Below are 27,838 nucleotides of genomic sequence, written 5' to 3'. Positions count from 1 at the left end.
GCAGTATGAACAATGTTTTAATGTAGACACGTAGAATCATCATACGGGCATGATTGTATGCATCAAAGTGTTAATTCAAAGCTAAGGAAAATATCGATATATATATTGTGTATCGTGACATGGCCTAAGAATATTTGGATACTAGTAAAAGGCCATATCGCCCAGCCCTAGTTACATGTGTACTTCAACACATCACATTGTTAAGACGTAATGAGTTCTGTTTGTAGTCAGCACCTACATTATGTCAAATTGTTACAGACCTGGGATTTGTATGTACCACAGTGGTGTTGCACTCAGAAATGTGGGGGAACTGCCAATTTCTACATTATGTTGCTTCAAACTGTGTTGTTGTTGTTTTATGTGGACTAGTGCATTGCCCGTAGGAAGCATGTATTTCTATAGAAAAGTGGGAGGTTAAGTAGCTTTTTCATGGATGGCCAAATGAATGGATGGCCAAATGAGGCTGTGTTTGAAGGTGGGACGTCAGGGATATAATTGGCTGTTTTTGATTATACCATTATATGTCACCTTAAAAACTATTTACCTTGCCTTACTTGGTGTAATTATTTTTAGTAAAACCTCACATGTGTGACTGTACAGTTATTTTTTCATTTTAAGGTACTATATTAACACTATGGACCTAAAATCACAAAATAACATAAAATCAGAGTAGAAAAAGTTTTTTTTACTGTGAAAACCACAAATAGGTTTAATGGACCAATTGCATTAGTTATAATGCAAATATAAATTGTTGTTTGCTAAATTGGTGCATAAGTTTTTGAAATTTAGAAAGCTATGTGTATCTATTTATATTTAATTGCAGGCAATGCCTCAGGCTCAGGGCTCAGCTCATTCCTGCCTGTTCCACATTCAGCCGTCTCTTCCTTGTTTTGCCTCACAACACGACTCCACTACTCACTAAACACACCACACCAAACACTACATAACACACTAACTATACACTCCAAACACGCTATATGTCACAAATCTCTCAACTCTCAAAACTCGCTATCTCTGTCGCTGTCTCCAACACATCACTGCTGCTGTCAATCATCCGCCGATGTCCCTCCCACATCTTCCTGTTCCTCAACAACCAAACTTGCTGCTTGGATACTTTGGTGACAAAAGCACATTTTTACTGTTTCTTCCTGCACCAGACATAAAGCAAATGTAACGGCAATGTTCGCGAAAAAGCGTGTTGGACATTACTTACCCTAAATCCGGTTTTCGACGTGCCGGTGCGCCCGCTCCGTCAACTCGGTAGGTAACGTTAGGCCATGTGGGTCGGCTTGCGGCTAGCAGCTAGCTACACACAAACATCCACAGATTCCGATCCCACTTTGTTGACCGCGCGTCTCCGGATCTCCTCAGACCCGAATAGACTCGGTCTGGACTTGTTTAATCTCATTATAATCCACACCAGTCAGTTTAGATGAACAGAACAGAACAGAATGGGACCGAACCGCCGGCAAAATCCCGGTCCAGCTCGCGCCGCTGCAGGTATAAATCCGCTTGTGACAAAAGCACATTTTTACTGTTTCTTCCTGCACCAGACACAAAGCAAACGTAACGGCAATGTTCGCGAAAAGGCGTGTTGGACATTATTTACCCTAAATCCAGTTTTGGACGTGCCAGTGCGTCCGCTCCGTTGACTCGGGCGGTAACGTTAGGGCATGTGGGTCGGCTAGCGGCTAGCAGCTAGCTACACACACATACCGCTGCAGGTATAAATCAGCTTGTTTTTTAAGGTATGTCGTGGGCTTGAGCTCTGCAGTGATTGGCTCTGGTGCGCACGTGGCCACGGTGTGCAGTGGTTGGCTCTGGTGCCCACGTGACTGTGGTGGCTCCGGTGGACAATGCTTGCAGAATTTGTAAAGCATCTATGAAATAATTTATTCATGCTATAATTGCAGTCCAAGCAAATGCTTATTGCACACCACTGAACCACGCAGCAGCCATGTTGAAAGTCTCAGGTCAGTCTGATCCTGATCCGCAGAGATATTTGAGGAACACACACACACACACACACACACACACACACACACACACACACACAGACAGACAGAGATTCCTTGTATTATAGATAGATGATTGTTGATTAGAGCGCAGATGGGGCTTTTTAAATGAAAGGCTTAGAAATGAATTTGATGTTGGAGCATCGAGCTGGTTTGCTTGTTGTTCTCATGGATCACTTCAGTTTGTTATGTTCCTCAGTGGTGCTCAACACGTGGGACATTATGCAGCCACATGGGCATCCATTACTGGAAAACAATACATGAACCTAGGCCTGGGAGTTGAAACAATAGCATTATGAAGACACAACGTCTATAGCTATAGAAAAGTAGGTTGAAAAATGTTTGATGGTTTCACAAGTGTGGATTAAATGCAAACCAACTTGACCACACAACTTGATCAGGGTTAGAGTTAGGGTTATCATATCCCTTGATAATGGTGCGTGCTACGAGTGACATGCAAACAGCCAATTATTTATGAGGTGTGTAGATCTGTTGCACCATTGCTATGTGACTGACAACAACAGAAGAGGTGTTACTATAGACCACAGTCCTCACAAGCCCAGAGACACTGCAACTGTGGCAGTCAAAGGTGGAGCCAGCTCTGCTGCAGGCTAGGTGTTTTACACACCAACCGTGAGAAAAATACAAGCAAAACCCATTAACAGCAGAGTGAGAACATTAGTAGTTGACAGAAAGAAAATTGTGAATGTAAAAGAGCAGGTCAGCTCACCGGTCTGGCAGTATTTGTATTTGTTTGAGTGATTTTATTTGTGTGTTATTCATTGTTGTGTTAATGTAAATTATAAGCTGTGTGCATTGATAAAGAGGTTGAATTAAAAAATGTTCTTGTGTAATTTGAAATTAAAAAAAATAGGACAGATCATTAAAAATGATCAAAAATGATGGATACCTAACTGGTATATAATTCCACTACTGTGAGGGACTATTTAGACATATTGCCCAGGCCTACCAGAAACTCTTTCCCCGATAGTTTATCATCTGAATGTTCTTTTGACCAACACAGATGGTCATTTTTTTAAAGGGCTATGGTTGCACTGAACTTAAGACGGGTACCAGATGAAAGGAAAAAAAAAACATGGAACTGTGTGTGGCAGCACTACAACCAACAGCACTACCAGTGCAGCAGTGCTCTCAGTACTCAAATGGCTATTTTCCTGAATTTTGTTGTCTTTGTCTCCCTGCACATGTAGGAGCGGGTGTACATGCTTAAGATGATCTGTACACAAACTCTTCCAATCAAACGCCATCCAAACTGTCTTTGGATTCAAATAAAAAATTCAAGTTTAATGTCAGCAGCACTGGTCCATACACTAATTGGACGATTCTTATGGCTAGGTGCAGTAGCATCCGGGGCCTGTATTCACAGACATTCAGAGCATCTTATTCTAACACTTTTTTAGCATTTCGTCACTAGGACCAACTCTTAGCATTAGAATGCTTTATAAATATGGGCTTGAGTCAGTGATGTCAAGACTGGCACACAGAAATAGTCACGTGACCCTGACCTGGATCAAAAAAGATGATAGATGACTTGTGACATGTTGAGATTTAAAGGTGCTTGTAGGTAGATTTAGCCACCAGGCTAGCTGTTTCCCTATTTACAGTATGTGTGCTAAGCTAAGCTAACCTGCTACTGGTTGTAGCCTCTCACTCGTCATTCAGAAACATCTCATCTACATCTGTTTGTATGAAGATAACATGAAGAAATACAGATTTTGTTCATAATGTGTTTTATTCTAAAAACTACATTTTTAGGGGACACAGTTAATTTATTTTCATTTTATTTTTTTTTACAAAAGAATTACTGCAGTTACTGTTTTAATTTGAGCCTGTGAAGTATGCCAATAATCATCTTTGACACCCACAAGAAATATACACAAATGTATACAAGATGTAAGATAAATGTCTTTAAATTTTACAAAATTCTACATTGTGACATGGATTGTTGTTGAAGGAGACTTGCATTTCATATTTATATTATTATGATATTTTTTATCAAGACCAGACTATAGTGCACATGTTCACAAGTTGGAATAAGCAGTGTACACCTGAAGTGTTCAAAGAGCACCTCAAGTGTATGAGATCACAGTCAAGACCCTGCAGCACTAACTCTCCACTCTCTTCACACACAAATGTTCACTTTTGAAAAAAGGGTCATAACCTGTTTTGTAAACTTCTGTCATCTGATGGATGTCTTCCTTAATCCGATCATACAACATAGATACTGTATGTTGTAGCATGCTTCCCCATTTATGTCACTAAATGAATGAATAAAGCTGCCACTAAGGTCTGGCACCAAGCAGAGCGTTAGCCTGCTGCATTTTCAACATCTCTATTGTGTACATGCTTAAGATGAACTGTACACAAACTTTGTCCTTTATTGACTCCACAGACTGAAACAAAAACAAAGTTGTTCTGTTATTTGAGGTATGACTCTTTAACAGAGTTTACAACTATTGGGACTGTGGACCTTCATTCACAGTGGGACACTGATGAAGAAGCTGACACAGATTTGTAATCTATACCTAGTTGGAGTGTTGGTACAAATATGTTGGTCGGATCACAAAATAGGACAGAAACACTGGGGATTGTCTAAATAAGGACAGCATACTTGGCTGCTGACAGTATTTGGTATCGTTCACTATTACAAAAATATGAAGCACTGGTGTGCATGATAAGTGTTCAGTCAACCTGAGTAGCTGTCTCTGAGTGTCTCTACAGGGTCGCCAGCTAAACTGGGTCATTTGGAACTCTAACACATCAACCAATAATGGCCAATTAATCCTACTCTCTCCGCTCCGGATCTCTCTATTTAACTGGGCTGTTCTGCTCCATTTGACAAGTATTCACTCTGACAGCTGATGGACCATTTCTTCCTCTCCCTCACACCCAGGCCAAGACAGTAGCTAGCAAGATCCATGGCTGCCCCAGTGCTCAACAAGGCTCTTCAGCTTAAAGAGTAGGGCTGATTCACACTGGCAGAGACTCTACAGTGATTGAATCATATGGAAACTGCCAAGAAAACTAATATCAAGAAGGGTTACATTCAGTCCAATACATTCAAAGGATAAAGCAATCAGTCTTATTGTTGTATTTTGATCACTATGTCCATAAAAGATAACAATATACTTGCAAGTTAATAGCTGGGATCAGGAAGCACTACAGCACGGATAAAGTCAAGTCTGACAGGTGAAGAAACACCAGCAGTCAGATTAGAAACCAACTTCAAGGTAAGACTTGGAAGAGGAAACAGCCAAATTATGACCCACACAGACCAACTCCCCATGCCAACTTAACATTATATTGGTGAAACTCTGTTTAAAGGTTGTCACAGTACAGCATCGACACAATTAGATAGATTACCCCATCACTATAGCAGTAACTGCATTCTGCAACATGCTGAATTTACAAACAATTGCTTTTAAAAAAAAAATGCACACATTACCCAGATCAAGCTCTTAACAATTCAAGGACGTGGTGCTCACACCGCTTAAACCGTCACAAAATAAAAGTTCCTTGTAGTCACTTTGTACTACATGTTAAAACTAAATCTAAATGTCAAAACTCAATGTTAAATCTAAATCTACCAACTTCCCCGATTTTAGGCATTGTAATTGACAGCAAGCTCATTGGTTCTGCTGATATTCATCTTTAGTTCATTGTCTGGTTGGTTCTGATGATATTGGTCATCATGATACCGATAGTGGTCGGTGCAACGTGATGAAGCGCTCTATCGCTCCTCTGTTCTCCTTTCTTAAATAGTCTCTAAATATCTAAATATGTACCATAAGAAAAAGTTACAAAACTCTGTACCTGTGATAATCATTCCTCAACACTGGAAACAGATGATGGGAGTTTTTACATTTCTCTGCGGTCATATCAGTTCTAATGTGCACTGGAAGCATTTCAGTAGCCAGAATTTAACTTTATGCAAATGAGAAGCGGGCAAAGCAACACCACGTCCCTCAGAACACAACGCACCACTATCACAATGCATTGCATGGCTGCTTGAATGGATGATAAATGAGAAGCATGGATACGATGGATCCTGTGGACATGTACCATGAGAGATGGACAATGACATCTTCCCTTCAAACTTTGTTGTGGGAAGAAACAACAAAGTCAAGGCAATATAGTTCCATATCAGTCAGGAATTCTGGCTACTTAATGCAAATAAGGCCACATTATGCTGCAATACTCCACCTTTGGACACTTTTGTAGAACTAAGCAAAACTGACTATTGTCAAGTTAAAATGAAAACACACTCTGCAGCTGCATGGCATTTTTTCTCACCTGAAATGTCTACAGAAACACATTTCGCTGAGCTGTGTTTGTTATATTAGAGAAGGATTCCAAACAAGCTGCCATGTCAGTCCAGTTTGATCCCAGAGCATAGTCCCAGGGTGTAATCAGTTTTGGTGAAGCGTGCAGACCAGGGTAGTGCTGCCTGCTCTCACATGACACAACACCCCTGTGGACACGACCATCAGAGCACAGCTGACCAACCACAACTGCTCCCTGTTAACCAGATGTATTTGATAATGTTAAATGAGTTGTATTAGGCTCTATACATGTTCTTACAAGTACAGGTGGAGTACTGGGACTGGGACCTGCTCCCTGAGGACATCATTGAGATCCAGCACTTGAAAAAGGCTGAGAGTCATTGCTGTGATTGATAACTCAATCCAGTGTTGTCTGACTGTCAGCTTGTTGTGTTTCTGTTTTTAAACTTTATTTGTAGATACATCACCATGTGGGTAGAACAGGTTGGCTAGTGATCGGAAGGTAGCTGGTTCAAATCCCAGCTCCGGGCTGAGCTGAGCTGCATGTCGTAGTGTCCTTGAGCAAGATACTGAACCTCAAATTGCTCCTGATGTGCGGTTGCCACCTTGCATGGCAGCATCTGCCTCTGCTTGCATGCGACTTGTCCAGGGTGTACCCTGCCCTCGCCCAGAGACAGCTGGGATTGGCTCCAGCATGGACCCCGTAAAAGGGATAAAGCGGTTACAGACGATGGATGGATGGATGGATGGATGATTGGATGGACATCATGGATGGTTCTCAAATCTCAGGAATGAGCTTTGTGAATAACCAAGTACTTATAACTGATGGAAACACTTATTAAAAATCTATTTGATTTTTAATGAATGTATCCTTTAAAGCATCTGTGAGGCACCTGGTGCTGTCCTCTGATTTGCTCCTTCCAAATAACACAATAACTCTAATACAGTAGTACAGAGACCAGCAGCTAACATGTAACTTGCATTTAGCTAACTGGCTGTCTTCTAGGAGCAGGTGCATCATGTATATTGGAAAGGATTGTTCCCTTTGATACAGGAGCTGTCAGGACTGTGGTCCACACTGGGCCTCTTCCTCATCCAGAGGAAGATGAGAGGATATAGCCGGTAAACTATGCTGTCAGTGCTGTCAGGTCTTGGTGGATCAGCAGATTTAGATGCACTTCAGCCACACCTAAATCATTGATCCTGTATGTTTGGCCCATTGGTTGCTGTGCAGGGGCAGTATGAGAATGTGGCAGGATCAGCAGCATCCACAATGTTGTGAGAATAACTTCTGCTCATCACCTGACTTTGTGCTGCTTCTGGGACATTTTCCAACAAGCTGCCAGATGAATGGCTTTAAAGTGTTGGTCAGCAGCTCCTCGTCCTCTGTTAAACTCAGATGAGCTGACACACAGCCACCCACTCTCTGCCTGCTCAACAGTTATTAATTGACCTCTTACCCCTCGACAACTGGTCTGAAGGCTCGCAGCAGCACAAAGCCAGCCAGCACACAGGCTTAAAATGCACTTGTAATGTTCATCGCTTTGCCACATGTGTGTTTGAGTGATAGTCTGTAGTCTGTAGTCTGTGTGTGTTTTGACAAAGCTATGAATCTATGTTTTGCTGTGCAGGTGTGTGTGAGTCATGTTAAAGCCTTCCTTCTGCTTCTAATTTACAAACAGCAGCATTAGAGCTCAATACATATGAGAAGGTGTGTGTATGAGTGTGTGGGTGTGTGTATGTGTGTGTGTGTGTGTGTGTGTGTGTGTGTGTGTACAGGAGCTGCTATGGCATCCATCTGATTATTCATAATACAGGGGTAGCTCTGTATAATCCTTTGTAATGTTGCACTCCATTAACGCGCTAGTGAATGTGAATGTGAATGTATGCTGTATGTTCAGCTAAGAGCAGCTACAAGGTACTCTCATGTTGTGTTGATTCTTGTCACCCCCTGGTGAGACAAGCAGTATGAGCAGCAACACATCATGTGCTGATCCATCCATCCAATGTCTGTAACAACTTTTTCCCTTTTATTGGCTCTCGGGCTTTTTGCTAGAGCCAGTCCTAGCTGTCTCCAGGTGAAGGCAGGGTACTCCCTGGACAAGTCCGATCACTAGCCAACTTGCTCTACCCGCTGAGCTACAGCTGCCCTCATGTGCTAATGATCCGGCTAAATATTCTGACAATATATTTGTATTCGTACTCATTCGTACTACACAGAGTCATTCTCAAAACTCCACCATAGATTTTGTTTTTAATTAAAGACTTTTTTGACCTGGATTAGCTGGAAACTGACCCAGTGACATGCATTAGGAAAGACAATAATAACTATATAGAATTAGCCAAGGATAAGGATAAAAAGTGTGGTTTAACACTTTTACTGGTCTTTAACAACACACCGGTCCACTGCCTTGTCCATTTATTGATGCCTCAAAAGAGATGTGTGTCTTTTTAACTCATCTTGATCCCACTGTTCAATTACTTTTAAGCCAATTTCTCTTTCAATTTCATCCAATGTTTGAGAGAAAATGGTCTGAACACAGCTTTTAGCCTGTATGTGTCATAGCAACATCTTTTGAGAAGTTTCAGGCTTTAGAGAATTACATAGCACAAAAAATGCCCTCCTCCAGGTCACAAATGACCTCTTTTTAGCAGCTGACAGAGAAGGGAGCACAATTTGAATTCTTTTAGATGTAACTGTTGTCAGTGGACAACAACCAGTCTAATTGAATGTGATGAGAACTGGGTGGGCATCAAAGGCATTGCACTTAGTTGGTTTGATTCACACCATTTAGAGAGAAGTCACCTTCAGGTAATTACACATCATTTACAACTCAAATTACCTGTGGTGTACTGCAAGGTTCCATTTAAGGTCCAATTTTATTTTCTATCTACGTGCTCCCTCTTGGCCATATAATCCATACGATATTCATCACATGTTTCTTTTCATTGTTATGCAGATGACACACAGATATACCTTCCTGAGTCCTGGTGACCCAAAAAGCCTAGCTGCTGATTTTGACTTTCTCAGTGACATCAAATGTTGGAGTCCACAAACTTGCTTCAATGCAACAACTCAAAACCAGACCTTTCAACTCCCCATACCCAAAACTTAAGCTCACTTAAAGTACCTTTGGTACTTAACCCACTAACATAAAGCCTGCTAGGTGTAATGTTTGTTTCAGATCTTTCTTATGAACCACAAGTTAAAACAGTTTCCAGTTCTGTTAAAACCACTTAAGAACCATATCCAAAGTAATAGCAATACTGGCACACTCTGACCTGGAAATACTTCACTCATCTTTTCTAGACTGGACTACTGCAGTAGTAGTCCATCTACCTCCATCTACCTCCTCCAACTCATCCAGACCACAGGAGATGGGCTTCGTATGGTTTTAACAGATGATGTCACATCACTCCTGTCCTGGCTTCTCTCCACTGACTCCCTGTCTGATTTAGAATTGATGTGAAGATTTAGCCTATTATTTCAGATACTTTTATGGGTCTTGACCCAAGTTACATAGTAGAAATGCTGATTCCATATGAGCCTGTTCGCAGATTCTCGGGTGGGGCCCTTATGGTCATTTCAAAATTGAGGCTCAAATCTAAAGGTGACTTGAAAGTCATTTAATTTAAATCACTTCTTAAAACCCACTTTTATTGAGCGGCTTTTGTATGAAGACAGCCTTTTTAAACTGATTTTTCTTTCTCTTTTCTTTTTTCTATCCCTTTTACTGCTCTTAATCTATTTATCTATTTCTAATTCCTCTGGTGTGATGTTGTATTCTTCTCATCATTTATTGATCTCTTTATCCATCTGGCTTTTCTCTGATTTTGCTTGTATCATGGCTTTTTCCTTTTACTTGTTATGACTCACAATGACATTTTGTGTTATTCCCTCTTGTTTTAACTTTACTTTAGATTAGGCGTCCTTGTGTTGGTCTGACTGCTGAGTGTTTATTCTGTAATATTGTGAGTTGGTGAAATGTTTCTTAGCACAGAGCTAGCAAGCTGCAAGACAATTATTGATGATTGTATGTCACTTTGATTTGGTTCTCTGACATCACAGTAGGTCACTTACTGTCTGTGGCAGTGATTGTTATATTAGTCTCAGCTAGTACATGTACAAAAGATAGCAATGCAAACTGGACCCATGCTGTGATTCCACCTGGCTACACCTGGTGACCCCAATTCATTTTTCCTGTCAAACCCCAGATGAACTCACATTTGTCTCTTGGCAGGTGTTAAATCTGGACCCTGACTAAGATGTACAATTGTGCAAGAATTAATTGGGCTCTGTAAATTTAGAACAGTGTTTTGCTCATGTACACTATACTTAGGTGGGCCGCCTAAATATGTAACAACCACCAAAGTATATTTGGTGATCCATTTTAACACTTAACTTTTTTTTTTTTTTTTTTTTTATCCGTCCAAGAAGATGACATGATCCGCAAAAGATTAAGTAATGGACAATTAATCTATGGTGAATCACACATGTTCTGCAGAGAGAGAGATGGTCTCTGGTATTTCCTCCCTCCTGTAAACACACTGATTGTGATGCGACCTCTCCTATTTAATGTAGACCTACTTAGGCTGTTGTTCTCATGCTCTGTAGATGGTACCTGTGATGTTCTGCTGGTTTTAATCACCTGCCGTAGAGCCTTCCAGTCCTGGGTCCGGATCAACCATGCAGGTTTATGATGTTTCCAGTCAGGATGCTCACTATTGCTCCTCTGTGTGGAAGTTGAATTTAGCCTTCCTAAGTTTCCATTGGAAATAGAGACTTTTCTGTGCCTTCAATCATGTGTGATTCCCTTGTGAGGTTGTGACATGTGAGCTAATGACCAGTCAGTTCCAGCGTACAGTGAGCTGTTGCTAGTTTCACACAGATGGACCTTCAGCAGTGTTCAGTCAGTTTACTAAAAGTGTCACTCTGAATTGTGTTCCCGCAGGTTGGAGTGGGTGGAGATCATTGAGCCACGCACACGGGAGCGTATGTACGCCAACCTGCTGACAGGAGAGTGTGTGTGGGATCCTCCACAGGGTGTGTGCATCAAGAGGACCGGTGAAAACCAATGGTGGGAGCTGTTTGATCCCAACACCTCACGCTTCTATTACTATAACGCCTCCACCCAGCGCACAGTATGGCACCGGCCACAGGGCTGCGATATCATCCCCCTGGCCAAGCTGCAGACCCTCAAGCAGCACACCGACACCACCAATCCCCGTCCCGCAGGAGGGGGAGGAGGCAGAGCGTCAGCTGACAACAGCCCGGGACGGAACAGTGGGGTCAGCCGGGAGGGAAGCACCTCCTCCTCCCTCGATCAGGAGCTCTCTGATAAACAGGGCAGCAGAGAGGAGGCAGACAGGTAAGATGATGATGAGTGACCTGACAGGGACCGGGAGAGAGCAACCTGCCAAACCCTCTGGGAGGTCACAAGTAGAGATGCACCGATTGCAAAATTCTTGGCCGATACCGATTTCCGGTTTTAAAGGAGGTCTAACCTGCCAAAACCGTTTTTTCCGATACCGATTTTCTATCTAAGAAATAATTATGATCATATAATAGACACCATATTTGTTTGGCTTGAGTACACTTTCCCAAATTTTATACAAGTACCCCTCTCCCAGACAACATTTTGCTTATATAACTGCAATTAAAACCACAACTAGTGGTAGGCTATATGATGCTATCATAACCCCCCTTTTCAAGAATAAAACATCACAAATAAGAAATGGAGTGAAAGTTTCAACAGTGCCTCCTGAGCAGATTTATTTTCAACACTGACCATAACATTCAGTCCAGTTTACAGGTCAATAACTAACTTACATTCAGACAACAACATTCAAAAAGTGTCAGTGATAGTGCGTTGAGACTGCAGTCCCTCACTCACCGCTAACTGGAGTGTATGAGCCATTCACGGGAGACTGGGGAAGTTGCCATCATCCAGTGCTTTGGTCATATTCCGAGCGTTGTCACGCAACACGACATGAACCCTCTTCTTGTCGATTTCCCACTCCACCAACATTTTTTCAAATTTGGCTCTTAGATTGTCCGCGGTGTGGGACCCAGGGCATTCTTCACAGTGTAGAAGGACTTGATGTAGCTCAAATTCATCATCCAGCCACTGAGCAGTCAGGCTCAACATTGACATTAACCTCACGTTAGAAGTCCAAATGTCCGTTGTGAAACTGACCGGGGATTTAGTGGCGTCCAGCAGTTTGTGTATATGGCTTGAAACGCTCTCAAACAACTCTGGCAGCGCGGTACTTTTCTGAAAAAGTACCGCCTACTTGGTAATTTGTACCGTGGACTCAGGTGTTTCATCAGATTTACGAAGCCTTTATCCTGTACTACGCTAAACGGCTGGTCGTCCAGTGCCATAAACTCCATTATTTTCCTAGTGGTGGCATTGGACTTTTCAGTGTTGATGTCGAACATAGGAGCCATGGTGGAGGGTTGTTGTGGTTGCTGCGACTCTGCTGCATCCCTCCTCTTAGCAGCAGCAGTGTCCTCCTTATATTGGTGCTTCTTTTCCAAGTGGCGTATTAAGTTTGTTGTTCCAAATGTCTTAGGCGTTGATCCTCCACGGCTTACTTTTGACTTGCAAGCATTACAAACAGCGTGTTTTGGGTCGTCCTGGGTCAAAGTGAAATAAGTCCAAATCAGCGACATGTTTTCTTCCTGAGTCTTGCTAATTTTTAGCTGTTTTGCTCTGGGCGCGTTGAGCTGCTACGCACCGCGCATGCGGGTCAGTTTGATCGGCCGAAAACCGGAAATTATGACAGTGACTGGCCGGTCACTGATTGGGGGCGATTGGATATAAAACCGGCTTTTTCAATCGGCGGCCGATTGATCGGTGCATCTCTAGTCACAAGTCTTAACATACATGGCAAACTCATAAATGGAACAGATATCAGATTTAAGTTTAATGTTGCACTCTCTCTCTCTCTCTCTCTCTCACACACACACACACACACACACACACACACACAAGCACAGAGCAAAGTTTTGCTTTTGAATACCGTGTTGATATCTTACTGAGTTTTTGGTATTTGGGATCTCTCCGTCTCATCACCCCATCCCCACCCCCTCCTTAAGCTTTCTGCCACTTTCCATTAATTGCTATACTCTCTCATCCTCAGAGACTTAAGCATGTTAACACTCACTTTATCTGTCTCTGTCAACTCACCTCTCTCCTGTCAGTCCCCCTCCCCCTCTGTCTTACCATTCTTGGTTGCTGGTTTGCTGTAATCTGCTGCAGTCTGCAGTGATTGGTAGATATGTCTGGCAGGGGTCACAGTGTCCTGTAAATGTTTTTTTTACTTCATCAAGAGGACACACTGACACTAACACACACATATATACACACAGTGCACAGTGAGTGAGTGTGCTAGCTGTGTTTGAGCCAGTGATCACATGGTGTACAGAGGAAGAGCAAAACTCTGACCTTAAAGACAGTTAAAGAACGTTTCTCTTTGTTTGTTTGTGTGTGTGTGTGTGTGTGCGTACTTGTGTGTGTGTGTTTGTGTGTGTGTGTGTGTGTATGGGTGTGTGAAGAACATGAACTGTACAAAGACAGATTTGTTGGACCAATACTGCCATGTTATTAGCAACACGTTGACACAATGGACCGGCAGGTCTGGTAAACTGTTGGATCATCATGTGTGTTTGAGCAGCTCATGTGTGGACAGCTCTGGTTTTCTTGCTCGCCCTGCCTAGTGGCATTAGTTTTGTCTGTCCCATTCTTGTGAAAGTGATATCTCAGGAACACCTTGAGAGATTTTTTGGAAAGGGAAGTTTTGCATAAAACCACGAGGCGATCATTTTAGTTAAGACCATATTGTTTTGCTTCTAACTGACTCTCTGGGGTTTGGAGTTAACAGAAGTTTCATGTTTACGTTCAGGTTTGTACAGATGTCAGCCTTATTTTACTCTTTACTGATTGCTTTCAGCTACACTGTACCCTAACACACATACCAAACACTTCCTGCTACTGCTTCACATTAAAAGCTTTTAATGTGAGAAGGGCTTTTCTGCGATTCTACACTCACTACAACTTATGCAGAGTTTCTGTGGGGTCTAAAGAGTCTAAAATATGACAATGTCAATTTAAGGCCTTAAAAAGAATTAAATACGTCCATATTTTGCATATAGGTCTTAAATTACATTAAGTTAGGTCTTAAATATTTACTAAATATGTAAATATTTTTTTTTCAACCAGAATTCTCATAATGAATCTGAAGTGCAGTGTATGTTCTGCCAGAGGACCCTCAACTTGGGCACACTGCTGTCACACACAAAATCAGAAAAACACCAGTTAGCTTCTAAAATTGTGAAGTCACACTATCACACACTTCTATATGCCCTTGTCACCAGTTCCCAGTCCAAGTTCACCCAGTTCTGATCGACCTGAACTCTGCACCGCCTCTGCTCTCACAGTCAAGCAACATTCAAACCATCTTCGGCTCAACTCCAACATTGAAAGCGGAGGTGCTTTGGATTTTGAACACCGTTGCTTAACATTTTGGCAACAGATTTGGATGTAAAAAGTTGTACCACTCTCTCCTCCAGTTTGATGTGAGTGGAGGTATGTGACAGCCCCTCCTGTCCTTTCCATTCCTGCAGCCTCTCAAGTTCAAGTTCAAGTTCCTTTATTAGTACCCAGAGGTAGATTTTGTTTGCAGTGGCAGAGTCATTTCCCACACATATGGGAAAACATAGAGACACACACATCATCCAAACTAAGGACAGTGAAAGCTAGAAAAGCGTCATTCTGTGGTGATAGTAAATATATAAGAAGGAAAAAAAAAAAAAAAAAATATATATATATATATATATATATATATATATATATATATATATACATATACATATATATATATATATATATATATATATATATATATATATATATATATATATATATATATATATATATATATATATATATATATATATATATATATATATACATATATATCAGTGGCGGCTGGTGACTGAAAACATTGGGGAGGACAGGAGGAAAACCAGTCCATGGTGTCATGTTATTTTATACAAGTCAACTAATTAACCCTACTTTCTTATATTCAATGAAAATTAAGCAATAAAACAATGACTTACAAGACTTCTTTCAAAAAACATTTCATTAAAAGGCTAATATACAAGACAAAAAATAAATAAATTTGTATCCCTTTCAAGATTCGAACTCCAGTCACCTGAATGGCAGGTAACTGCGTTACCCCGTGTGCTATCTTAGCCATTAACGCGTCACTTTCACGACAGTGGCTTTGTTGCTGCTCTGTATTGTGTCCGCTGTAACTATGTTGCTGTCCCGGTCGTGCCGCTAACTTTATGTCCTCCAGCAGGACGAACGAAAGAAACGAAAACTATGAATTATGTTTCTGACTGCTTCTCTCTGATTTCTCCGAACAGTTTTTTTTCTTTCAGAAAAATGCTTATATTTCCTTTGAAAACCGATTCCAATATCGCTGAAAACTCCATATGTCTTGTCCGAGCATGGCTGGCTGAGAATGAAATTTAGGAACTGTTATTGGACCAACCTGCTGTCAATCTTGTATTCTGGTTGCTCATTGGTAAGGGAGGACGTCCTCCCTTAGCGCGTCATTTTACGTGTCTTAGCCAATCATAGATCAGCATGAAAAAATCTTAAATGCATTGAGTCAATAGAAGGAGATCCCTCCCACGGAGGACAGAAGCCCTCCGTCCTCCTCTAGCCCCCACCTTCCTGCTCCCTGCTCCTCTCACAGACTGCTCTGTCTCCTCCGTCTGCAGCTGTCGCTGTTCAACCGTTTTAGGTGGATTTTCTTCCAAAGAAGAAACTTTTTTTAATGATATAATATATATATGATATTTTATAAATGATACTGAGATTTGGTAATGATTTATTTCAACCAGTTACTCTTTCTTAAAAAAAAAATGGATCTTCCTCTTGCCTCTCAAAAATAGAGGAGGACCAACCTCCTCTGCCTCTATGGACGAGCCTCCTCTGATACATATATATATATATATATATACGCAAGATGAAACAAAAGAAAAACAATTATTTAGGTTGAAAAAACATGTGTAAGAAAAAAAAAGTAAAAAACAACAAACAACAACAAAGAGTAAAATTAAAAAAAACAACAACAACATTATCAATCATTTGTGCAAAAAAAAGTAAGAGTGTAAGAGTAACAGTGTAAGAGCTGCAGGGACAAAGCTGTTTTTGTGTCTTTTTGTTTTGCACTTGGGGATTTTAAACCTGCGCCCAGAGGGGAGAACCTGAAAGTCATTGTGCAATGGATGAGAACGTCTTCTCGTCTTCCATGTTGAATAAACTGAGTGGAACACACACACACACACACACACACACACACACACACACACACACACACACACAGTTCTTATAGTTAACTAAATTAAATTAAATTCCCAGATCAAAACTAAAGTAAAACTACTTAATCACATGTTAAACTGATTAAAACTAAACTGAAATATAAAGCAAACTGAAAAACTAAATTAAAATAAAAACTCATGAAATTTAAAACTATAATTACCCTGACACACACTCATTCACTCCATTCTTCATTGTTTGAGTTGCCCTGTGAATGGCAATAAATTTGGTTATTTTTGAAAGTAATTCTGGGACTGCATTTTTCCTTACTTTTTCGTCGTTTCGTGTAGGTTTTAAATTTAGTTCCAAATGGTCTTAAAAAGTCTTAAATTCGACTTGTCCGAACCTGCAGAAACCCTGGTATGGCTCTTTTTAGGGTCTGCAGATCAGTTTGCAGGGAGAATGAAGAAACAGCCAAAGTGAGCGCTTAGATGCAGAGCTGCAGGTGACCTAATCCAAAGTCACATGTTAGTGCGATGGTGTAGGAGTGTCACTCCATGGTCATGTGTGTGACATGTTGAGAACCCCCACTAATCAGTTTGCCAAAGGATGAAGCTGTTATGTTTTTATGCTACTAGCATTCTTTACTTACCAGTGATTGTCTGTCCACATCGACAGAATGATGATAACAGTAAGCAACCACGGTTAGGCAGATCATCACTGCTGTGGCCCCATCCTGCTGATTTGCCCTCTGCAACATCTGCAGGATCCGGTCTTTCCTCACAATGGATGCAACGCAACTCCTGGTCCAAGCGCTGGTCATTTCCCGCCTGGACTACTGCAACTCCCTCTTGGCTGGACTCCCAGCGTCTGTGACTAAACCATTGCAGCATATCCAGTAGAGTTGAGCCGGATACTCGGCTGAAACGAGTATCTGGTACGGATAAAGCACTTTTGCCAAGTACGAGTATTATATGAGTAATACGAGTCAATATCTGTGCTCGGATTGAATGAAAATCCTCATTGGGTAGCTGACTGTGTCTGTGATAGGCTAGTAGTCACAGTGTTGTATTCATTGTTGCAAAACTTGTTCTGTAACTAGTTTGTTTGCTATTGTGATCAAAACCATTGATCTGAAGCTCAGTGCTGATGCTGTCCTGTAAATAGTTTTCTAATCAGCAATAAATATAACAATTTCTGATCAACCCATATCAATTGCATGCTTAAAATAACATGCCACGCCCATTTCAAGACAACCCGACCCATGTTAAACCCCGCCCACTTCTGGGTTAGGTCCCGCCCACTTCAAGTACAGATACAGATACAGATAATTCAAATGGTTAACAGATACAGATACAGATACAGATAATGCTGTACTCGCTCATCCCTAATATCCAGTATGCTGCAGTGCGCCTCGTTAAAATCTACCCAAATTCTCCCATGTGACCCCCCTCCTCTTTGATCTCCATTGGCTTCCTGTTGTGGCCTGCATCCGATTCAAGACGATGGTCCTGGCCTTCAAGGCTGTCGACGGAACTGCACCCTTCTACCTCCAAACACTGGTCAGACCACACGCCCCAGAACGAGCACTTCGCTCCACTACATCAGCGGGCTGGCTGATACCACCATCACTGAGAGCATACAAAGCCCACTCAGCAAAGACACGACTCTTCTCTCATATGTTCAGACTTCACCTTAGCCCCACATAGCATGACTCATGAATGATCCTCCAGCAGAGGAGGTGCTGGATTTAGGGACAGTTGGAACAAAGTGCAGGCTTCATCCTGTCCTCTGTTTAGCTTTCCGCTCTACATGTTTTCACTACGCTTTTATAAAGTCCTGACCTTTTCCTGCTATTGGCTGAGGGCTACACATCCAGTACATACAGACCGAGGCCATCTGGTAATAAGTGATGAATGGGAGGGTTACATTTTTAGCCTATTTGATTTTAGGAAATTCCTACAAACAGGTCTCCTCCGGTCACTACTGAAATATGATTTTAATATTTCTTCAATGGAGGTAGAGGGAGAATGTAGTTCAGCAAACATGCTGCAATTGAATAAATAAACATTAATATGACAACACATGTGCAGTGGACAAAGCTGCAATTTCATACAACACATATGAATACACAAACTATTAAAACCGCCCAAAAAGTTTGATTTGAGGTCTCTATACGGGCGGTCAGAACAGCTGATGAGATAAGTGCGCAACAGTTCTATACGTTCTGCTAAGATGGCATCCTGCTGGACAGTAGTAGTCTTCTGCAGGTGAAGTTGTTGCGGCGGAGGAAACGATTCAGCCAACCAGCACTCGCAGCAAACTCCTCATCTCTGCTGTCACTCGTACATTTGTTTCTCCATCGCCCTGATCACTTTGCGGGACACTCTCTCGTGGCGTGCCCGTTTGCTGATAACTCATTCCCACATGTTTATCTCAAGCTCCTCGCTAGCCTTCTTCCTTCCTGCACCAGGCAGCCTGGCCCTGTTGCTGTCCTCCTCGGACAGACGCTGAAGCAAATAAATCAAAATGAATAACAAATCGATCCATTCTGTAGCCCATTTTTCCGCCGTTTGCTACTCCAGCTCTGACAGTTACTATGTTGCCATGGAGATGGATACACTATTGCCACAGACTTGGTGGAGTTATATTTTGAGTAATGAGTCAGGCGTGCTGTCATGCTGATTTGAGCACGGTCTAAATTTCTTGTTGACCAATCAGATTGCTTGGTCAGAACTATTTGTTGTATAATTGCTGTTAATGGGAAGTTTTGGTATGATAACAGCCCAGTTTAAGAATACTGCCTGATGCTGATGATGTACAACTCCACAGTATCTGTTGGTAATGAATCTCCCAGTTTGATTCAAATGGCATGGCATTGTTTTGTCACGCTGGCTCAGCATTAGCAGTTAGCGCTAGCAGTTAGCATTGTATTAAGAGTGGAGGCTCAGTGTCAGGCTGAAGATGGTCTCTGGAGAGAGTGAATGCTGTGAAGGAGAGCAGGACAGGCAGTTTGTCATAGACCACACAGCACCCTCTGTCACAGATGGGAGCTATTGACCTCTACACAACTCTACCTCCCCACACCACTCAGAGGAGGGAGGGAGGGAGGTGGAGGGGACAAATGCAGATAAAGAGGGAGAGGATGGAGAAGAGGACAGAGATCAGGGTGTTCATAAATGTGGTCTCACTGCCTGTCCTTTACACACAGTGTCTGAAAATTGACTTGGCAATCAGCAGAGAAAACAGCTTTAACATGCTTTAACGCTACTGGTGAATACATACTGTGAAGACCTGTATACACACACACACACACACAGAAACACATCTAGCAGATACAGAATGGAACCAATGGCGAAGGTTCCGCTGATTGAGATCATTCAGATATTGAGATGTTTGGTAGAGCCTGTTTGGACTGAGTGTGCTCTGAAATGGGAGCAGCTCTTCAGCTGTGTACAGGTCCTTCATGTTAATCTCTTGCCACTGCTGCTTGTCCAATATTTATAGCCTAGTTGTAGAACCTTATTAAAGGATAACCTCAACCTGGAGCAGTCTGAGAGTCTTTTCTCACTCCTGTGTCAGAGGAACAAAACATACACGAAGCTGTGGTGAAGGTGTGTTCTGGAGCCCTGGGCTATGGGCAGGTTTCCTTTCAGAGTTTTCAGAATGTGTCACTCAGTATCACTAACTATGGCAGACTATTTGTAAGACCCTGCTCTTGTCTTTGGCTCTGATTAGTCTTAAACTGCTTCTCCTGAATGGGCTCTCATAATTGACATAACTAGTTTTTACACTGCTCTGGGATCTTATCTTGACCTCTGGGATTATGCTGGATCTTTATGTTTTGTTAAAGATTTTTTTTCTCTTTTCTTTGGTTTTTAAGCATATCTATATAAATATTTATGCTAAGGTCCAGTCAAAGAGGTTGCAGTGATGACACGCCCCTCACCCCTCTGTCAGTCTTTAACACTGGTTGGCCTGAAACCACATGACCACATAACCAATGGTTTGAAAGAGGAGTAATAGAATCCATCTATGTCAAACTGGAATGACTGTCAGAGGAGGACAGAGGAGGTGACCTAAGACATTACTTATCATCCACCTACAAAGCAGTACTGAGTTCCCTCCACAGACAGCTTATAACGACCATTCACACCTGAGCTCACCTAGCCATAGCAACCCACATGAAGGCTGGTTGAGGCAATGAACCACAAGTGGCTGTAACAACTCTGAAACTCAGAGCTCACATGTTTTCTTAACAACTTGGTAAGGACACTCCCAGACAGAGTTTAGAAGCCTGCAGCTTCCCTCCAGTTAGTTAGAACTGAATGAGTCCAGTTGCCCAGGATACAGCACTTAGGAAAATGCTTTGGTAGACTCATTCTCGACCTCAGCCTGAAGAACTACTGAGTTGTATTATTGTGTTATTTTCATTCTATTTTCATTTTCTGGGATATTTTGATCTATAGCAGCCATGTTTTTACACTGATCTTGCTCTTTTGTGATCAAAATGTCTAACTCTGTCCCACAATGCTGTACACCAAACCTGGTGTTTTAAGAGTCAAAAAATGTAGATGTCCCTTTACTGTTTTTTAACTTTATGACAATTAGCACAAATCCAACATGGCAGACTTTTATGCGCCAGGAAGATTTTGCAGACTCATGCATATTAGCATCCACAAGTGCACACACTCACACTGCCACTATTGAGCATCAGTGTGTGGAAGCATTCGGACGCCAATGGTGGTCAATGCCACAATCAATGTCACACTCGACTCTCTCCAGCCCAGTTCACCCCTTGTTTAATATCCCACACCACTCTCCCTCCATTCTCTTTCTCCATCTTGTTGTTTGACAAGTATTAGATGACCAGTCATCCTTGAATATTTTTTCATCACTTTCATGTTGAAAAGAGTTTAATTACAGCCAAATTGACCACATTTCAGTCACATCTCCTCTCCTCTCCTCTCAGGACGTCTCCCTTCAGGTGGAACACTGGTACAAAGGAGCGGATGCTGATCAAGGTGACGGACAGAGAGCCCAGTTTCTTGGCCCACCAGGGAAATGGTTACTCCCCCTGCGACCCCCCCACCCCTGGTCCTCCTTCTGGAGGGGGCACCACCTCCAGAACCCGGCATTCCTCTGGAGGAAACCCACCTTCAGAGCCCGATGGCTCCCCTGTTCCATACGCCGACCGCCGCCAGTCTCCCTTCCTGAAGCGGGCTGAGTTGGGCGGCACGGGCACCCACCGGCGCTCCTCTGCCGATTCGCAGCCTCCCTCGCCCCGCTACGCCTATGAGCCCCCTCTATATGAGGAGCCGCCATCGGAGTACCAGCCCCCTCCTATCTATGAGGAGCCTCCCACTGACATGCACCTCTCTGACTCCTCCTCCTTCTTCGGCACCGGCAAGTCACCCGCTCGCAAGGCTTCGGCCCCCCTCTATCACTCCCCCAAGCAGGGCCAGTCGCCCTATGGCCAGCTGGTTCTGACCAGGCAGAAGTGTCCAGAAAAGACCCAGAGTCTAGAGTACAGTCCTGTAGGGAAGGAGTACGTCAAGCAGCTGGTGTATGTGGAGCAGTCGTCTTCCAGCCCTCGCTTCAAGACTGCCGACCGTCTGGTGCGTTATGGCACTACGGGGGGCTATGGTGGCTCATATGGAGGGTCCTATACTCTGCAGCATAGCCAGTCTCTGATCAGGGACCCCCGCCTGCTGCTGGACTACAGTGGGGAGGGTGGAGAGGGAGGCCAGAGGTTGCTTTATGAGGACTCCATATCCTGGACATCTAGCCAGACACATTCCCTTTCCTCCTCCTCTACAGGCGGTCCTGGGGCTTTCTCTCCTGGAGGTAACCGTAAACGTAAGAGTCGCAAGCCGTCTCTCCCCCAGGAGCTGGCACGGTGCGCAGGGCTGGAGGGGGAGCTGGCAGGCACAGCGTCCGAGGCAATGTTGGCCCAAGCCAGGCTGGCATGGGAGGCCCAGCAGGTGATGAAACAGAGGAGCAGCTGGGACTCCGGGCAGGGAGTTGGAGCGGCCCAGGGCGGCAGCTCCAAAGATGGCTACGAGAGCGACGGGGCAGTGCCTCTGCCATTACCAGGACCGGTGCAGAGGGCGTTCAGTGAGGACGAGGCACTGGCCCAGAGTGATGGTCACCACTGGAAACGCAGCACCTTTGATCGGCTGGGCTTCCCGCAAGCACTGCTGGAGAAGAGTCTCTCAGTCCAGACCAACCTGGCCTCCCCGGAGCCTTACCTCCATCCTTCACAGGTAGTGATGCATGTTGAGACTCACTTCATTACATTTCTATCAGTTTACAGCCTGTCTGTGTGTCTGACTGTTCATGATGGCACTTTATTTCCAGATTTCGGTGCTCACTTCAATGAGTAAAATGTTATTATAACAGATAGAGTTAAACTGCACTTTTATATCAGTCACTTTACTATGAAGGGATTTCAGCTATCTGGTTAATTAGCTGATAAGTTATCTCAGGTCTGGAAATGTGACATTCAATTGAAACATTAATTTGCAAAGAATTCAAAAGTCACTGGAGATGTGTTATGTAAGATCCTCCAAACTAAGTTGACTGTTGATGAACACAGACGATACTGTGACACATCATCAGATGTCTTCACACCTGGATCCAAACCTGCATGCTGTCAGATAACATCACAGTGGTGGTGAGTTCACATGTGTTTGATCCTATCTGGAATGAAGCCATCCATCACACACACACACACACACACACACACACACACACACATACAGATACACACACACACACACACACACACACACACATACAGATACACACACACACACACACACACACACACATACAGATACACACACACACACCATCGGTGTCTGATATGGTCCCCTGTTAGCCCACACACATCATTACATAATAGACCTAGTACAGAAAAGGCTTCAGTTCTTTTGATATCACAGGAGCGCCATCAACAAATGGACTAGCACAGTTGTTGTGGAGATAAAGATGTTCAGAATTAAAGTGCTCAACTAAAATGGAGATGTACATCTGATATACCCATGTCTGCTGACTGAAGGTCATGTGGTACAGTACAATTAAAATACTAAATGGCCGTTGAGGTGAGAACTCTTGTCCATATGTTTATGTGTGTTGAGTATTGAAGAGTAGTAGTGGCTGTGATTCAACACAAGTCTGCTCTCTCTGTAACACATACTATACATTGTAGCTCCAGTAGAGTATTAACAATAGAAGTGTGCAGCATGTTTACTGGTGGGGAGCTTTAAATGTGACGCAGCAGCAGGAAATGATTCAGTCTGCAGTAACTTTAAACTGGCTGATATAATCTGAAAGTATAAACATCAGTTCAGAGCAGTGAGGGCAGACCACAGACAGATCTGCAATCTTGCTGGTTTATAGAGCTGAAAACTTAAATATTCCAATTGAAGCACTGAACTTGGGAATAAGATGACTCTCTGGGTAGTTCAGCGAAGATGTGTCTTCGTCAGAGTTAAAGAGTTCACTCTGAAGATGCACTCGTGTTCAATTCTAGGTCCTTTCACTGATTTGGAATATTTCTGTGTGCCACATTGAGTGATGTAATGAGCGTTAAATAGCCTGTTCATACCTGCTGTCACCTTCTGTCCTGAGTGATGAGGACAGAAGTGTTCACAGTGTTCAGCTCTCAGTTCACAGCTGACATTATCCTGTGTTTGAGTGACCACCTGTGATCAGATGTCACTTCCTGCTGTAACCACAGGGCTCTCACACCACTCCTCTCCATGGTGGACAGCAGACTTGATGTGTTCTTGTAGCTGTGATGTTCGTGGCCATTTCTGAAGAACTTTTCTTGCCTTGTTTTTTGTTTGTTGATTCTCAGCTGTTTCTTTAGGTTGTTGTTACAATCAAGGCAGAGAGGAGTAAATGGACTCTTTGTTGGTCAGAAAAAGGCATGTGGATTTTGACGTATTAACACGTCAGTATTAATCCCAGTCAGCCCCCTCTGAGCAGCTCCCTCTGACTGGGAACTTCTGCAGCAGTAGCACAGGATGGCTAAGATTTCCTGCTTCACATCTCCTTCTCTGTGTCTTCTCCTGTTAGTCGGAGGACCTCGGAGCCTGTGCCCAGTTTGAAGCCAGTCGAAATGCCAGGAATATGATGCCGAGTGCCAGTTGCGGCATTTTCCCTGAATTCACCCTGAGAAAGCCCTCTTCAGAGACTGACATCGAGAACTGGGCATCCAAGCACTTCAACAAACACACACAGGTATTCAGAGGATGTGTGTGTTTCACTGTGAATGTATGACATCATGCACATGGCAAAGTGGCTGTCTCTGTTTCATCAGTGATTCTAACACCAACGTATCCTTTGTTGATATTTCTGTCTGTACTATTTTTAGAATGATCTCAAAGTGTGGTAGAGCCGTGTTTGTCTTCAAATAACTCCAGTCTCATGTGTCAGCGCAAAGTGAAGAACACGCTCGTGTCACTTTGATCTTTCAACATTTCAGCATCATTTGTGTCTTTAAACATACGATTTCAGAAAAATGCCTGTCTCAAAGTGATACAAGGTAATGACCTGCATATGAAGAGTGAAACAGTAAGTGTGTGCCCAGCCATTCACATCCAGTGACAGAGCAGGCAGCAGAGCACTGCAGGCCTTCAGTGTGTGGCTGCTCTTGCTCCTGAGCCACAAACACAAGTGTGACACACATCTACACATGAATTCTCCCATTCAATGCTGCTCCTCTCAGACACTTACTGTACTACAGACTGTGTTTAGGACTGGCTGCCATACATGGATGAATCCCTTCATAATGCCATGTTGTTGCTATATACAGACATACTCTATTGTGATTATTTTGTACACTGTTCACATTGGCTCGTAAAAAAAACGGAATAGTATCCAATCAAATTCACCTCCTCTGTCAGTCGTCTCTAAATGGATCAGGTGTCACCTGTCTGTCATACATGTAATGATTCATTTGATGTTCTGTCAGATTAAAGTGCACTGCTTTAATACAGTCAGTTTCACTCACAAGTGTCACTCCTGTCAGCATCTCTGTCTTGCTCGTGTCCTCAGGGTCTGTTCAGGAGAAAGGTGTCCATTGCTAACATGCTGGCCTGGAGCAGTGAGCCCATCAAGAAGCCCATGATTGTGACCTCCGATCGCACTGTGAAGAGGGAAGCAGTGGACATCTTTAAGCTCATCCAGACCTACATGGGTGACCGTCGCACCAAGGCCGACCCCATCTCTGTGGCTCTGGAGGTCTGTCCTGGAGCTCTCCCCTCCTCAAACCTATTCACTCATGCACACTAACTCCTTCATGGCTCACCTTGGTTTCTCTCTATAGACACATGTCCTCAGTCTGAGCCGGACACTTGTTTGTCAGGAATAGTTACATTAGGACTGTAGTACTGTGCTGTAGACAGTCGCAACACCTTTACTGGAAAATAAGCAGTGTAGAACCTGTACAGAAGGAGTGTGCATCGCCTGCTCACGCTGTGTCCTCATTCACAGTGCGACAATGAGGAGAAGCTTTTAATGTCTCATTTAGAAACTATGCCAAAGGTTTAGCTTCACACAAAAGACAGGGATGATCACATTTATGAAACAGTGTGCATGCACACTTTTCAAAGATCAAGCTATAAATGTATGGCCTGCTCACACACACACACTGCTGGCTTGTGTGTTTCTGAGTCACGGGGTGTATAACTACATTTTGATATGAACTTAAACACAGTGTGTTCACTACTTCACCATCTGCATCACCAGTTCTCCGTCTCCACTATGTTTGTGTGCTGGCTCACCGTTTCTTCCAGCATGTTTGTTTTTGCAAACTAAACCATCTTCATGTGAGCTGTCGTACACATTTTTTCAAGCCATGTTTTGTACTACAGTAACAGATGAAGGGTGAGGCCGTGAGTCTCAGCCGTGAATTTAAATTCATGCTAAGTTTATCTTAACAACTCGTTTATTTTTAGCCTTTCAACTGTTTCTTGATAAGATCTCCAACAACAAAAGTTGATTTGGCCAGATATTCTCGTATCGTGTTCTCAAAGGTTTACAGCATTCCTCCAAATCTAAATGAGGATTCATTCAGATCAGATGTCAGAGGAGTTCATACGCTGGTGCTTGGTGTTTAAATGGCCAACAGTCCTCTGTTAGCCACAGTAGCCACAGGCCAACACACAATCACCGTGAATCAATTGGGTCCAGGTTATGAATGTGTAACACCTGCTGTGGTTTCTGTAGGTGAAGCTGATCCCTGATAATATAATAATATCTTTCCACAGTGATACACCCAACATGAGAATCAGCCCCCTGTATGACATCATATATTTCTACAAACTGATCACATCTAATGGAAAACTGCAGGGAGGACTTTTCATCCATAAAGACACAGTCATGAAGTGGAGAAGAACAGTCCCCACTCACCTGTCCCTGTGTGACTGTATCTGTCAGGTGGTGGTGCGCGGGTGGAGTAATCAGGGTCTGCGTGATGAGCTCTACATCCAGCTGTGTCGTCAGACCACAGAGAACTTCCGCTATGACAGCCTGGAGCGAGGCTGGGAGCTGATGGCCATCTGTCTGGCCTTCTTCCCCCCCACACCTCGCTTCCACACCTACCTGGAGGGCTACATCTACAGACACATGGACCCTCTGAATGACACCAAAGGTGAGGCTTCTTGAGCCTTTCTTCACTTGGATTCTTTCAGACAGTTCTTATTCTTCCACTTTGTTAAATGATCTAGTCCTGTCTGTGTATCTTACATATGATAGAGTTTCAGTATGTGTCCTCAACACAGGTGCTATGTCCAGGTAGATGTGACACAGGTTGTGGACACTTTTGGTCTTCTCAGCCGTTCAGTCTTGTCCTCTCCTCACGCTGACCTCAGCTGCTCAGCATGTTTGACATTGTGCTTGACTTCAGTTGAAAACATTATCAGTGTCTCATCATCTCAGTGCAGATTTTGTGGCGTTTGAATTTTCAGTCTTTACTCTGCGCTTTAGCTACCACACTATGTGCAGAAGGAACACAGAGTGGTTGTGGTTGTTATGATGGGAGGTTATTGATATGAGCTGCACTGATGAAAGGATAAAGTATCAGATGAGTGGGAAACTGATACAGATATACAGTCCCACAGACATCTTCAGTCCAGTTATTTTTCTAGTTTGAATCACTTGCTCTGTATCT

The 27,838-nt window shown here is 43.0% G+C and overlaps 1 protein-coding gene across 1 annotated transcript in view; it reads left to right on the top strand.

The window, feature by feature from the left end:
• arhgap39 (Rho GTPase activating protein 39) overlaps window positions 1-27,838 on the top strand; it is a 153,496-nt gene that overhangs the window by 115,159 nt on the left and 10,499 nt on the right. The window contains exons 2-6 of the mRNA XM_030434169.1: window positions 11,272-11,688; window positions 21,629-22,922; window positions 24,742-24,906; window positions 25,723-25,908; window positions 27,106-27,319. Of these exons, the coding sequence (XP_030290029.1) occupies window positions 11,272-11,688; window positions 21,629-22,922; window positions 24,742-24,906; window positions 25,723-25,908; window positions 27,106-27,319 (2,276 nt within the window). The remainder of the gene's footprint in view (window positions 1-11,271; window positions 11,689-21,628; window positions 22,923-24,741; window positions 24,907-25,722; window positions 25,909-27,105; window positions 27,320-27,838) is intronic.

The sequence above is a fragment of the Sparus aurata genome, chromosome 11, assembly GCF_900880675.1.
Source record: "Sparus aurata chromosome 11, fSpaAur1.1, whole genome shotgun sequence".
Taxonomy (NCBI): domain Eukaryota; kingdom Metazoa; phylum Chordata; class Actinopteri; order Spariformes; family Sparidae; genus Sparus; species Sparus aurata.
The sequence above is the reverse complement of the archived record's forward strand: the minus strand, read 5'-3'. Positions and strand labels throughout refer to the sequence as shown.